Source organism: Monodon monoceros, unplaced genomic scaffold (genome assembly GCF_005190385.1).
Source record: "Monodon monoceros isolate NGI ecotype Baffin Bay Population unplaced genomic scaffold, NGI_Narwhal_1 Super_Scaffold_20, whole genome shotgun sequence".
NCBI lineage: Eukaryota > Metazoa > Chordata > Mammalia > Artiodactyla > Monodontidae > Monodon > Monodon monoceros.
Window position 1 is genome coordinate 4,638,130 of NW_021703777.1, and position 13,754 is coordinate 4,651,883.

Genomic DNA, 13,754 nt, shown 5'->3' on the forward strand with positions numbered 1-13,754 from the left:
TAATTTCATATATAAAATAACAAGACATACTTTAGTTTGCTGAAAAAGAACATAGTTTGGGAATCCCTCAAAGGGCAGTTTTACATAATTCATTTGAATAAAATATACCAAGCAATATTTTTAAAAGTATGTCTTTTCATATTCTTCAGTAATACAGACGCTTACAGATGACCAAACAAGGAAAAAATTGTGTCAGTCAGTTGTGCGAAAATGTGAAGATTATATTTGGACTTAAGTAAGCAAAATTGCTATCATCAATCTAGCCACCCTCAAAAGTGTAACAATCCTTTCATCATTTCAGGAATACATGTAATCTTTGTAGCTTTCTCCACAGTTATATTTTAAAATTTATTTGTGTATAACTCAAAAAAACTCTAAAAAAAATTTTCCTGTGCCAAAAGAATGGAATCAAACAGGACAATTGTCAACAGGCACAAGAAAAATGCTCAACATCGCTAATAATTAGAGAAATGCAAATCAAAACTACAATGAGATACCACCAAACACGGGTCAGAATGGAAATCATTAAAAAGACTACAAACAACAAATGCTGGAGAGGGTGTGTAGAAAAGGGAATCCTGCTATACTGTTGGTGGGAATGTAAACTGGTGCAGCCACTATGAAGAATAGTATGGAGGTTCCTCAAAAAACTAAAAATAGAGCTGCCGTATTATCCGGCAATCCCATGGTTGGGCATATATCCAGACAAAGCTGTAATTCAAAGCAATACATGCACTCCTATGTTAATAGAAGCACTATTACGAGGGCCAAGACATGAAAACCACCTAAATACCCATCGACAGATGAATGGATAAAGAACATGTGAGATATATATATAATGGAATATTACTCAGCCATAAAAAGAATAATGCAATTTGCAGCAACATGGATGGACCTGGAGATCATCATACTAAGTGAAATAAGTCAGATAGAGAAAGACAAATACCATATGATATCACTTATATGTGGAATCTAAAATATAACACAAATAAACTTATCTACAAAACAGAAACAGGCTCACAGAGAACAGACCTGTGGTTGCCAAGGGGGAGAGGGGTGGGCAAAGGGATAAGTTAGGAATTTAGGATTAGCAGATAGAAACTACTACATACAAAATAGATAAACAACAAGGTCCTAAAGTGTAGCGCAGGCAAATATACTCAATATCCTGTGATAAACTACATGGAAAAGAAAATGAAAAAGAATGTGTGTATATATATATATATATATATATATATATATATGTATGTATGTATACAAAATTGAATCACTTTGCTGTACAGCAGAAATTAACACAACATAGTCAATCAACTATACTTCAATAAAATAAATTAAAACAAAACAAAACAAGGCAATTGTGCTTTGCTCCATTGTCGGGCTTGGACTACTACACCTTGGGGAAGGGATAGGTGGGCAAGGATGCCCAAAACACAGAATAAGAATGGAGAGACCAGAAGGCCTAACCCTGGCAAAATCTGTGAAGTTCTATCATTATGATTGGCAGGAGCACACACTGATGGAAACACCTGGTTAAAGGGTTACAATCTACTCAGGGTAATTTATTACCTCAGTGAGTACATTTCAAAACTGAAGATGGTCTTTATGGTGTAAAGAGCCTTCTTATGTCTGACTAGGATTGACTATGCCATACAAAAAGCTATCGCCAACTTTTAATATATAAATACATATTTTCTTGCTTTTTCAGAGAACATAAAGTGAGATAGCAGGGACTAGCTAGTTCAGTCTCTACAAAACATATTTTGAAAAGGTTCATATGCTAAATCATAGCTGTGACAGAACACCAACTCTTTTTTTTTTTAATTTTCTTCCTTCTAGTTTATTTTTAAACATCTTTGTTGGAGTATAATTGCTTTACAATCGTGTGTTACTTTCTGCTTTATAACAAAGTGAATCAGCTATACATACACATATATCCCCATATCTCCTCCCTCTTGAATCTCCCTCCCACCCTCCCTATCCCACCCCTCTAGGTGGTCACAAAGCACTGAGCTGATCTCCCTGTGCTATGCGGCTGCTTCCCACTAGCTATCTATTTTACACTTGGTAGTATATACAAGTCCATGTCACTCTCTCATTTCTCCCCAGCTCACCCTTCCCCTTCCCTGAGTCCTCAAGTCCATGGACAATGGTTGGTGGAGGAATTCAATGAGAACAACTCAGGGAATAAACAGAAAATTGTGCCGAAGTTTCCAAAAGCACTACTGAAGAAAGGAAATCTTGATGAAGAATCTTCAATGGCCTTGGGGAATTCCCAAAGGGTTCACAATGGTTTTAAAATCATGTTGAAGATTTTGAAGTCCCATTGTTTTCTCACTTTTAACTATAATTTCAAAGTAGCATCGTCTTTTTTTTTCCTTCTCCTATACTTACACAAATGTATAAAACTATGATCGTAAAATAGTCACTCCTTACCTTTGATTCTTGAACGTTCTTGACTTTTTTCCTGCTGGAAATAAAACAAAAATAGTTCAAAATTTGTAAGTATTTTACCAACAGGCTGATATAAAGTATCACTATAACTAAAGAATTGTCAAAATATTTTCTTGTACATATACCCAGGAGTTACCGTAACACAATTCTCAACTTAAAAAATACTTATGTTAAATCTTTTATCAAAGCAGTAATCATTCTTAGTGGACATAAATTTTTCTAAGAAACCAATACATTGTAAGAATATGGATTTATAAATAAATGCCTAATGAATAATAAATAAATCATTATGCCCTAAAAAGGTCTTGGTTCATTCCATTTAATTCCAATGACATCTTCAGAATTTGCTTTCAATGTCTCTATGTTAATCATAAAATTTTAGTGAGAAAAAAGGTTTAAAGGCAAACAGTGGATAATTCACTAAAAATAAAAAAAACACAAGAGATGTTTCAACAGTCTTTCCTTCAGTTTAGCTTAGAATTCACCCCTGTCTCGCTTCTCTGCGGCTAAAGTTGACAACAATTCTATTATTTATTCAAGGCTGCTTCAGTCAGACCTGTCTTTCAATTTGACATACTCCTTATTAGTTACCAGGCAACCCCAGAAGAATTAGCTTGCTTTCAAGTTTTTAAGTAGAAATTGTGCACTCTATAACTTCTCGATTCATATTCAAGCACAGTTTACTCTGTCTAAAAGTTTCAGGGTATCATACTAAAAATAATTTTGAAATATGTTCCTAACAAAATGTCTCACACATACAGAGAACTGCAGAATTGTATGAATGCCAATAAATTTTGGTAAAATTTATAAACACATTAAAAAATATAAAGAACTTATTTTGCAGCAAGCACTCATCCCAGAGTCAGATTATGATAATAAAAATGCATACTGGCAAACGTATATTTACTGAAACAGCCAACCCTACGTATAATTCTATTAGACTAAAACTTTGTACTCTGTCTCTTATTCTAACACATCCAGGCTTTGTGACTAAATTATGTACTGTCCTTTGTTAATTAATTGATTTTTTCCAGTTCTGATGTATTTTTAATTCAGAGTATTTATTGTTCATTTAAACTAAAATTTAAATATGAAGTACAAATTTATGTATATTATATACATAAATATAAATTCCTTGCTTTAAAAGTACATTATTTTTTCATAATTTTAGGTCAAGCTGGTTTAAATTTTCCAAGTGGGTATTGAGGAAGAGAAAAATCTGTGTCTCTCTCCTCATCTTTTGCCATTTTCTCATTCATTTACTCATTCATTCTTTCAACAAATTTGCACAGATCACTTCTATGTGCCAGACACTGCTCCAAGTGATAAGACTATGAAGGATGAAAAAACCGACAAAAAATTATGTCCTTTTGGAACCTAATTATTACATAAATGGTAATAAATTATATTTAGAAAAAGATATACCCTAAAAGGAGTTATTTTGTAGTGAATGACTGCAATTTTACACAGGTGTATAATGTTAAATAATGTTTGAATAAAATTCTGAGTGAGATGAGATGATATAACTGGGGAAAACATGTTTTAGGAGAGAAAAACAACTGCAAACTTCCTGAGATACAGGAGGTCTTGGCATTGTCAAAAATACCAAGGAAACCTGTGTAACAGGACAGGCTGAGTGAGGGGAGTTTTATAGGAAGTTCAATCAAGGAGGCAACAGGGGCAGAAAGACTAGCACTGAGGTCCCTGCTTATTTCTTTGGTTTTTGCACTGAGAGAGCTGAAAAAGACATTGAGAGTTTCTTCTCCGATGACTAACATTATCTGAGTTACATTTCAGTAGAATCATTCTGGCTATTGAGAATAGTTTGAACAAGGGAAGGACAAAATTAGAGGGACCAGTAGAGAAGGTATTGCAGGAATCCTGGTGGGAGGTGATAATGGCTCAGAAAGGTGTGGTGTCAGTGGAGTTGGAATATCAGTTAGAGCTGGAAAGGTTTGTTGATAGAATAAGTGTTGGGTGTGAGATACAGTGCATAAAAAGGTGATCTCAAGTGTCTAAGCCAGTAGAAGAATGGCATTACCTCTAAGATAAGGAAGATGGCCAAATAAGAAACACTTTTATCCCTTCTTGCCTTGCCTTCTGGTAGTGTCCCGCTTTGTTCATTTTCCTCTTGTCTGGCTACCCCTGTTCTATCTCCTGTACCGATTCCTTCTTGTTTCCTCAATTTCTAACTACTAGTTTCCTAGACACTGAGCCCTTAACTTTCTTCTATACATCTCATTCCTTTGGTGATCTTTTCTACTCTTCTGGCCTTAAGTGCCATACTTTTCCTAAGGACTCTCAAATTTATATCACTAGCTAATCCTCAACATTTTACTACAGATTCAAAGATTCAGCTTTACTTATTTTTTTAACATCTTTATTGGAGTATAACTGCTTTACAATGGTGTGCCAGCTTCTGCTTTATAACAAAGTGAATCAGCTATACATATACATATATCCCCATATCTCCTCCCTCTTGCGTCTCCCTCCCACACTCCCTATCCCACCGCTCTAGGTGGTCACAAAGCACTGAGCTGATCTCCCTGTGCTATGCAGCTGCTTCCCACTAGCTATCTATTTTGCATTTCGTAGTATATATAAGTCCATGCAACTCTCTCACTTCATCCCAGCTTACCCTTCCCCCTCCCTGTGGAATCTAAAAAGAAAAAAAAATGTTTATGAAGAACCTATGGGCAGGACAGGAATAAAGACGCAGAGGTAGAGAATGGACTTGAGGACTCAGCTTTATTTTTGACATCTCTGCTTGATTATCTAATAACAGCTTACCTATCATGTCTAAAACTAAACTTCTGATCTTCCCTGACTTCTTCGATCATCTTTCTCATCTTCTTCATCTCTCCATCTGCCTTGTTGTTTAGACACTTAAAATAATCCTTCTCTGTCTCTTAAGAGTAAAGAGCCGGACATTTTCATGGGTTTGATATTTGACTGTGACTTTACTTTGAATATCACTCTGAGGATGCAAAGTAGGGTGATGGTCAAAATACCTGGAACTTATGGAAGATATTTTAACAAGTTTCATAAATTTAGAAATCACCAGCCTATGTATAAATCATCAGTACTGCATCTGGAGAACATATAATAGAGTTGAATGATCTAGAACTGAATATTGTAAACAATATAAGAAAAATATAAAGTCGAATTAGCCAACAAAAGAGAATGCAAGGATAGACAAATCATAGGAGAACAAACAGGAGAGCATGGAATCATGGAATACTAGGGAATATATTATGTAAGTGTGAGATTTTCAATAGTATAGAATTATTATGACTGCTCTAGTAAAATTAGATCTAAGGCAATGCCCTTCAGATGAACTGACATATATGGAATCACTGATTTAAAAGAAAGCACATTTTTGATGGTGCTTGGACTTGGAAGTAAAACTGAAGTCATTCATTGAAGGAGAGGGTAATTGAGAAATATATGAAGTGGTAAAAATGGAATGAGAGAAACACAGCTGGGAAAGAAAGGTCTGGGATGGTGTGTAGCTGAAGAGTGAAGGGAGGTCCACAGAGGTATAGTGTTTGTTTTGCTCACTTGTCTTTTTGTTTTATTTTGTATAAATTTATAATATATTATTTACATAAGTGAGAATTGAGAAAGTCTAAATGATAGGAGATACATAGTAGAAATGGAGAGGATTAAGATAAAAGGGAGAGATGATTAGACTAACTTTATAAGGTTATTGAAAAAGTAGATGTGATAAAGAACATAAGTGGGGAAAAAATTTAGTTAGAAAGACCACCAGTTCCTCTAATGTAACCGGTGGGCATAGGAAGGCATGGTTATAAATGCAGGAGTTTTGTAGGTTTGATATGATGAATTAAACATGTTCAATCTGTGATGATTTATTTTCTTTATGTAATAGAAGGAAAGTCTGCTGAGTGGTGAAGTAGGATGGCTTGTCAAAAATTTGTGGAGATAGCGCAGATTTTAAATGCACTGGTTTTTGTGAGGTCAATCGAGTAAAACAGTTTGGTGTTTTTGAAATCCTAACTGAGTTTTGCTATCATAAATATACAGTGACTTATTTTAACTATAGTCAAATAGGCTTAGCACTCACTGATATTTATTTTATTATTTTCTTAACACTCAATTCTCTATTTGTACAATTGTATGTAATTATAAATTACCAATGAAATATCCTTAAAAATTTTACAAATGGTAAATGTTTAAGAAGCCTGCATTTATAGAAGATAAATTAATTATTAATTTAATTTATGGACTGAGAAGAGTAGGAACAGACTTGTAATGTAGGAAGGTAAAAGGGATAAACTACCTCATTCATTCCTAAACTTGTATTAGAACCCTGTCAGTGTGTGTGTGTGTGTGTGTGTGTGTGTGTGTGTGTGTTTATACACATATATGTATAATTTAGGATTTTCAAAGTAATAACCGTTCCAATTTGTTTCTATCACTAAAATATCGCATTGTTCACTAAGCAATATGTATTATCCACAATTTTATTTTACAAACTATCACTTTATATTTTAAATGTTAATTTTTAAATGAGGAAATGTTAAGAAGAAAACTATAATTATTTAATTATGTGATAAGTCTTAAGAGGTCAGAAAAATTTTTTACCCTGTCTGCATGACACTTTTGAGAACCATTCTTACATTATGAAAACTTAGGTCTTGTCCATAATAGAAGAAGTGCCAATCTCTTGGTATATCTCAATTTTAATATTCTTCCAAAACGTTTTCTGACAAAGTGGTCTTGTCTTAAAATAAGAAATATATATTTGGCTATGTATCAAAGCTAAATCAAAGCAGACGATTCACGTTTTACTTCATACCACACCATTTCTTGGAAGAATCCCAAAGTGCTATCTTTATTACATAAATAGACTACATGAAATCCAGCTCAATAGTAGAAATGGGCAAACAGATCCTTTCAGACAGTATGTTAAAGATTAGCAAAGACAATCTGGACAGAAGTATGGATTCAGAAGAAATACATGATTGTAAGATATGATTTCTTAAATATTAAACAAAATACAACATAATGAGTGGAGCATAGCTAAGCCAGGGTAAAATTAAGTCAAGTTGGAAGCAGTAATTTTTAAAATGAGATGTGGTGGTCCTAAAATATCTAAGCAAACTAAAATATAGCCAAATAACATCAATGCACAGCAACCTGTGCAGAATTTTTTTTTTTTTTTTTGCGGTACACCGCCCTCTCACTGTTGTGGCCTCTCCTGCTGCGGAGCACAGGCTCCGGACGCGCAGGCTCAGCAGCCATGGCTCACGGGCCCAGCCGCTCCGCGGCACGTGGGATCTTCCCGGACCAGGGCATGAACCCGTGTTCCCTGCATCGGCAGGCGGACTCTCAACCACTGCACCACCAGGGAAGCCCATGTGCAGAATTTAAATGGGCAGAATGTTATCACTCTAGAAGATATTATTAAGAATGTTTCTTATCTAGTATTTGGATTTGGGTATGACATTTATTAATATCTGATGATGGCTATATTATAAAAATGTATGTCTTATGATCAAACACTAAAACTGAATATCTGGCTATGACAACTTCAAGCATAATTTATCTTGTTTCTTCCTTCTGGCTGTGAATCACATGCTCTCTGGGAAGAGAAGAAACCACCTGAATCCTGAGTGCATCATGTCCATCATAACAGCATTGAGTTATAATCAGACTATCAGTGAACTGTCCTCCCATTCCATGTTATAAAGCTTAAATCACTTTAAGGAAAAGGCATGAAGTCTATACAGGTAATACCCACGGATACATTTTTTTTAATTGCATATGTATGATATTAGAATAATGAGACTCCTTATATGCCCTTTGGTCAATACTAGGAATCCCACCGGCTTCCCTTTACACAGAGGGGTGTAGAATGAAACAGGTGCAGCTAGAATTAAATTGGTTCCTTAGAAAAGTAAACAGATTGTCTCTCCGTCTCATTTAATCTTTCATTGGAATACACATGATAATAACCAGTCTATACTATCAATACATGAAGGAAGTAGGGTTCATCAAGGGTGTAAAATGCAAGAGTCTTCCCTCCTTTAATACAAGAGTAATGAAGAAAAGATTTCTGGGTTGCTATGGTTTTTCCTCAGCCCCATGTGACTCAGTTTGCATTTGGCCATTAATTAAAAGCTATGGTAAGCCCATGATAATTACTACCTAGATAATTAACATGATAATATCAGAAAGTTGTTGTCTTCTTAAGGAGACCCCTTTGTTTCAAACATAATGTTTCCTTTGGTTGAATTGGTGGCATAGGCTAAGAGAATATAGACTTCACCTCTTTAAAGTTAGGAGGGAGAAAAGGTATTTTTATTTATTTATTTTTCTTTGCCAATAGTTTGTAATGAAGCACACTCAAACTGTGTTTAGGTTGGTCGTGTGCTGCAAAAAGTAACTTCTGTCATGGGATGTAAGACAAATCAAATTTATGGAAGAGTTTTCCAGGCATATTGAATAAAGCCCACAATGAATCAATTAACTTAAAATTTAAAAATTAACAAATGATACAACGAAGTCTGTAGTAACCAGAAGTGATGTGTCCTAGATGAGGTAATCTTCCTCCCAATTCATATGATCCCCACTTGTTCTTGAAGTAAATCGATGCCATCAGTCACCAAAGGTGGCTTTATGTATATACACAGTAGTGCTATACAAGCTCAGGTAAACGTATGCAATTTTAAACTCATGACTAAAGGTCAATAGATTCTAACAGTGAAAACAGTCAATGGATGGAAAGGAAGCATATATAAATATAAATTTTGGTGACAAACATAAAGATTATTCATTTTAGAAGGCCGCCTAGTTTAAATTCCTTCTCAGAGTTCTTCCCTTCTCTTCGATGTAAATAATAGTTTCCCAGACAAATACCAACCAACAAAATTTGTGAATTGCTAATTTGCAGTGGAGTGCTCATGTTCAATATGTATTTGTTTAACATTTCCATGTGCTAGGTGGTAAAAATATAAAACATTAAATGTTTTTATGATATTTATTAGAGCTATTCAGTAATATAGATTGTAAACTCATGGAAATTGGGAATAGAAGACTTTCAGTGGAGCTGGTCCACCACAATCTTGTAACAAATCTCTTCTACGCCATTCTGATGCATGCATACCCATGAACACACTAGCTCTCTCCCCCAGGCCTTCAATGCACACACTCACGCACACACACATATGTACATACATTTCCTCAAACATATTTTGTTGGTGGCAATTTAGTTATAAAATGTCTGGAAAATAAGAGATATCACAATCATAATGCAGTGTATCTAGCCTCCTAAATCTTGGGTTTATCAATGTATTTTTAATAAACTGTAATGGTGAATTTTCAGTCTTACTACATTTAATCACATTCCTCTTATCTTTTAAGATCGTTCCCTTTGGAATTTAAGCCATGTTTCTGATTTACTTTTTTAAGTTTTTTAAAATTAATTTTTATTGGATATAGTTGCTTTACAGTGTTGGATTAGTTTCTACTGTACAGCAAAGTGAATCAGCTATACGTATACATATATCCCTCTTTTTCGGATTTCCTTCCCATTTAGGTAACTGCAGAGCATTGAGTAGAGTTCCCTGTGCTATACAGTAGGTTCTTATTAGTTATCTGTTTTATACATAGTATCAATAGTGTATATATGTCAATCCCAATCTCCCAATTCATCCCAACCCCCGTTACCCCCTTGGTGTCCATATGCTTTTTCTCTCTGTCTGTAACTCTATTTCTGCTTTGCGAATAAGATCATCTACAATTTTTCAAGATTCCACGTTTCTGATTTAATATCACCTTTGCAACAAGCCCCAATCCCTATCCATTCTTTCTAAAACAACACCCCCATTATTATTTGATTTTCTTAACTTTTTGTTCATTTTTCACATAAGGTACCACTTCCTGGGATAATATGTATTTATTTGCACATGATATGTTCCCGTTACTGGAGTATATTTCCCACACATCTTAACTGGTATATCCACAGTGTCTAGAAAAGCATCTACAAGAGAGTGAGCACCATTCCTAATACAGTGTCTGAACTCTAGAATTTAACAGCCTAGTGAAGAAGAAACAGGTAAAACACAACATGTGAAATAAAACGTGACATTCAATAGTGTAATTGTGTAGAAAATCTACAGGGAAAGGTCAAGGGAGCAATGCATTTTGTCTTAACTGAGGCAGGTGAACGGAAGCTTTGTGAGTGTGGAGAACTAGGGATACACAGAGAGAAGAAGAGGTTGTAAGAATAATTACAGAATTATTAATTAAGAATAATTGCTGTAGCTGATCTCTACAGCAAAAGGAAGGAGAAGATTCTGTGCAGAAGACATAGCACGAAAGAAATTAAGGATCAATGAGGTTGCACGGTAAGACTGCAAAACTGCAGACAGTGTTCATGGTAGTGCAGAGTTGGTATGGTAAACACTAAATACAGTTGGGCAACTAGTAATTTTCAGCTTTTTATGACATGAAAGTAATTTTCTTAATTTTTTAAAGAAATGTCATCAGATATATTAATAGTCTAACAAACATATAACATATGATAAACATATGTTAAATTTGATGTTAATAGTCTAACATTTAACATATGTTAAAATTTGATAAAATATTTGCTATGATATATATATATATATATATATGAGAGAGAGAGAGATCTAGCTCTATATAGACATTCAAAGTACAAGCTATAAAAGCTATAGACTGTCAAACTACAGCTGTTTCTCTTTTGGCTTAATTTGTTGGTGTGATGTCATTAATTCTGAAGTCAAAGAATAGATATATATAACTGAATCACTTTGCTGTACACCTGAAACTAACACAACATTGTAAATCAACTATACTCCAATATAAAATAAAAAGTTAAAAAAATCGTAGTTGCTTCTTATTGTAGGTTCATATTATATTTGATATTTTTATGGGATTTTAAGGAGAAAAGAGAACTTGTTATTGGATTGATGGATAGCAATATAAAACTTAGAAAGACTGCCAATTAATAACTACCATTTATTATTGAGAATATACTTTGTCAATAAACTATATCCTGCAATGAAGAAACTATAAATACTTATAGCCAGGTATCCCAGGTAACCCCAAACTGATATGAGATACTCTTGGCACAGGTAACCATGGGACGTTTTGAGGAAGATAAGAACAGTGGTCAGTAGCATGGAGTCTAAGCATCAACGCACCAGTTGACTCCCAATAGGCAGAGAGACCATTTGCAAGGGTCAATGAAAAGAAAACTGAGGCTTGAGGAATGCAAGGAGAAGAAGGAGAATTAGTAGGAGGAGAAGAAGGAGATGGAGAGGAAGAGAAGGAATAGGAGGAGGAGAAGCTGGGAGATTAAAACACTCATATCGGTTTTACTAGGTGGCAAGCAATTTTTAAGTTGTTTACATATATTATCTCATCTGAGGTGACCAAAAGTCACAGTCTAGCTTCCCCTACTTGCATTTTCAAACTGTAAGTTCATGAAGTTCTCTAGGGGGTGATGACCATGACAGAAGTATTTTCAAGCAAATATGATTACATGAGACCTGAGCCCAAACCTGAGTTAAACTGCCCTTATAAAAAGGTGAGCTGCCCAACTGAGATCTTCCTAGAAAAGGTAGAAGAATATTTGATAGAATTTTCATTGATGCTTAGCCAGGTAGGTGGTAAGAGCTATTGTAATATCAGCTTAATTTTCACCAAAAGGTAAGTGAGACCTTTGGCATGGTTTACAATTGTTTACTTTTTTCAACTTTATTGAGGAATAATTGACAAAAATAATCGTATATATTTAAGGTATACAACCTGATGGTATTATAAATATTTTCAAAAACACACACAGTGTGGAATGATTACCAAAATCAAGATAATTAACACATTGATCATATTACATGGTTAATTCTTTTTGGGTGTGGTGACAATGTTTAAGATCTCTCAGCAACTTTCACGTACAGTCATTAGTTGGTATCTGCAGGGACTGGGTTCAGGACCTCCAAGGATACCAGAATCCATGGGTGCTCAAGTTCCTTATATAAAATGGCATAGTAGAGGTGGCCCTCCATATCCATGGGCTCCACATCTGCAGATATGGAGAGACCACTGTATACAATATGGGGTTGTTATTATTAAATATAGTCAATGTACTGTACGCTTAGACCCTCAGACTTATTCTTCCTGTAACTTCTTATGATTTCTTTTAAATTTGTACCCTTTGACCTGCATCACCCCATTTCCCTTCCCCTCAACACTTGCAACCACCATTCTATTCTTTGTCTCTATGAAATTGACTTTTTAAAAATATTCCACATATTGGTGATACTATACAGCATGTGTCTTTCTCCATCTGGCTTATTTCACTAAGCATAATGATCTCCAGTTTCATTAGTGTTGTCCCAAATGGCAGTATTTCCATGTTTTAATGGCTGAATACTACTGCATTTTCAATATCTATTCGTCTGTCCATTGACACTTAGGTTGCTTCCATGTGCTGGCTATTGTCTAATGCTAAAAGAACATAAGGGTGCAGATATCTCTTCCAGATAGTAATTTCTTTTCCTTCAGATATATACCCAGAAGTGGGAATTCTGGATCATACGGTAGGTTTATCTTAATTGTTTTGAAGAAAAACTCTACCATTTTCTATAATATCTGTAGCAATTTACATTCCCATCGACAGTGCACTAGGGTTCCCTTTTCCCCACTTCTTCTTAAACACTTGTTACCTTTTGTCTTTTTGATAATAGCCATTATAACAGGTGGTGAGATGATACCTCATTGCACTTTTGATTTGCGCTTCCCTGATGATTAGTGATGTTGAGCACATTTTTATGTATTAGTTAGCCATTTGGATATATTCTTTGGAAAAATGTCTATTTAGCTATTTTTCCTATTTTTAATTGGATTATTTGCTTGTTTGTTATTGAGCTGTATAAGTTATTTATATTTTAAACTAACCGCTTATCAGATACATGATTTGTAAATATTTTCTCTCATTCTGTAGGCTGCTTTCTAATTTATTGATTGTTTCCTTTGCTCTGCTGAAAGTTTTTTGTTTGATTTAGTCCCACTTATTTTTGCTTTTGTTGCTTACGATTTGGAGTCATTTCCAAAAAATAAATACTTTTTTCCTATGTTTTCTTCCAGCAGTTTTACCATTTCAGATCTTACAAGTAGGTCTTTAATCCATTTTGGAGTTAATTTTTATGAGTGTTGTAAGATAGAGTTCCAGTTTTAATCTTCTGCATGTGGATACCCAGTTTTCCTAGCACCATTTACTGAAGAGGCTATCCTTTTCCCATTGCATG

The 13,754-nt window shown here is 34.6% G+C and overlaps 1 protein-coding gene across 3 annotated transcripts in view; it reads right to left on the reverse strand.

Annotated features, from left to right (window-relative positions):
* Nucleotides 1-13,754, reverse strand: part of FSTL5 (follistatin like 5) — a 708,564-nt gene that overhangs the window by 579,109 nt on the left and 115,701 nt on the right. For 2 of the 3 annotated variants that reach the window (XM_029235420.1, XM_029235419.1), the window contains exon 3: nt 2,434-2,464. In XM_029235420.1, coding sequence (XP_029091253.1) covers nt 2,434-2,464 — 31 coding nt within the window. Of the gene's footprint in view, nt 1-2,433; nt 2,468-13,754 lie in introns of all 3 variants that reach the window. The other variant, XM_029235418.1, reaches the window with a different exon arrangement.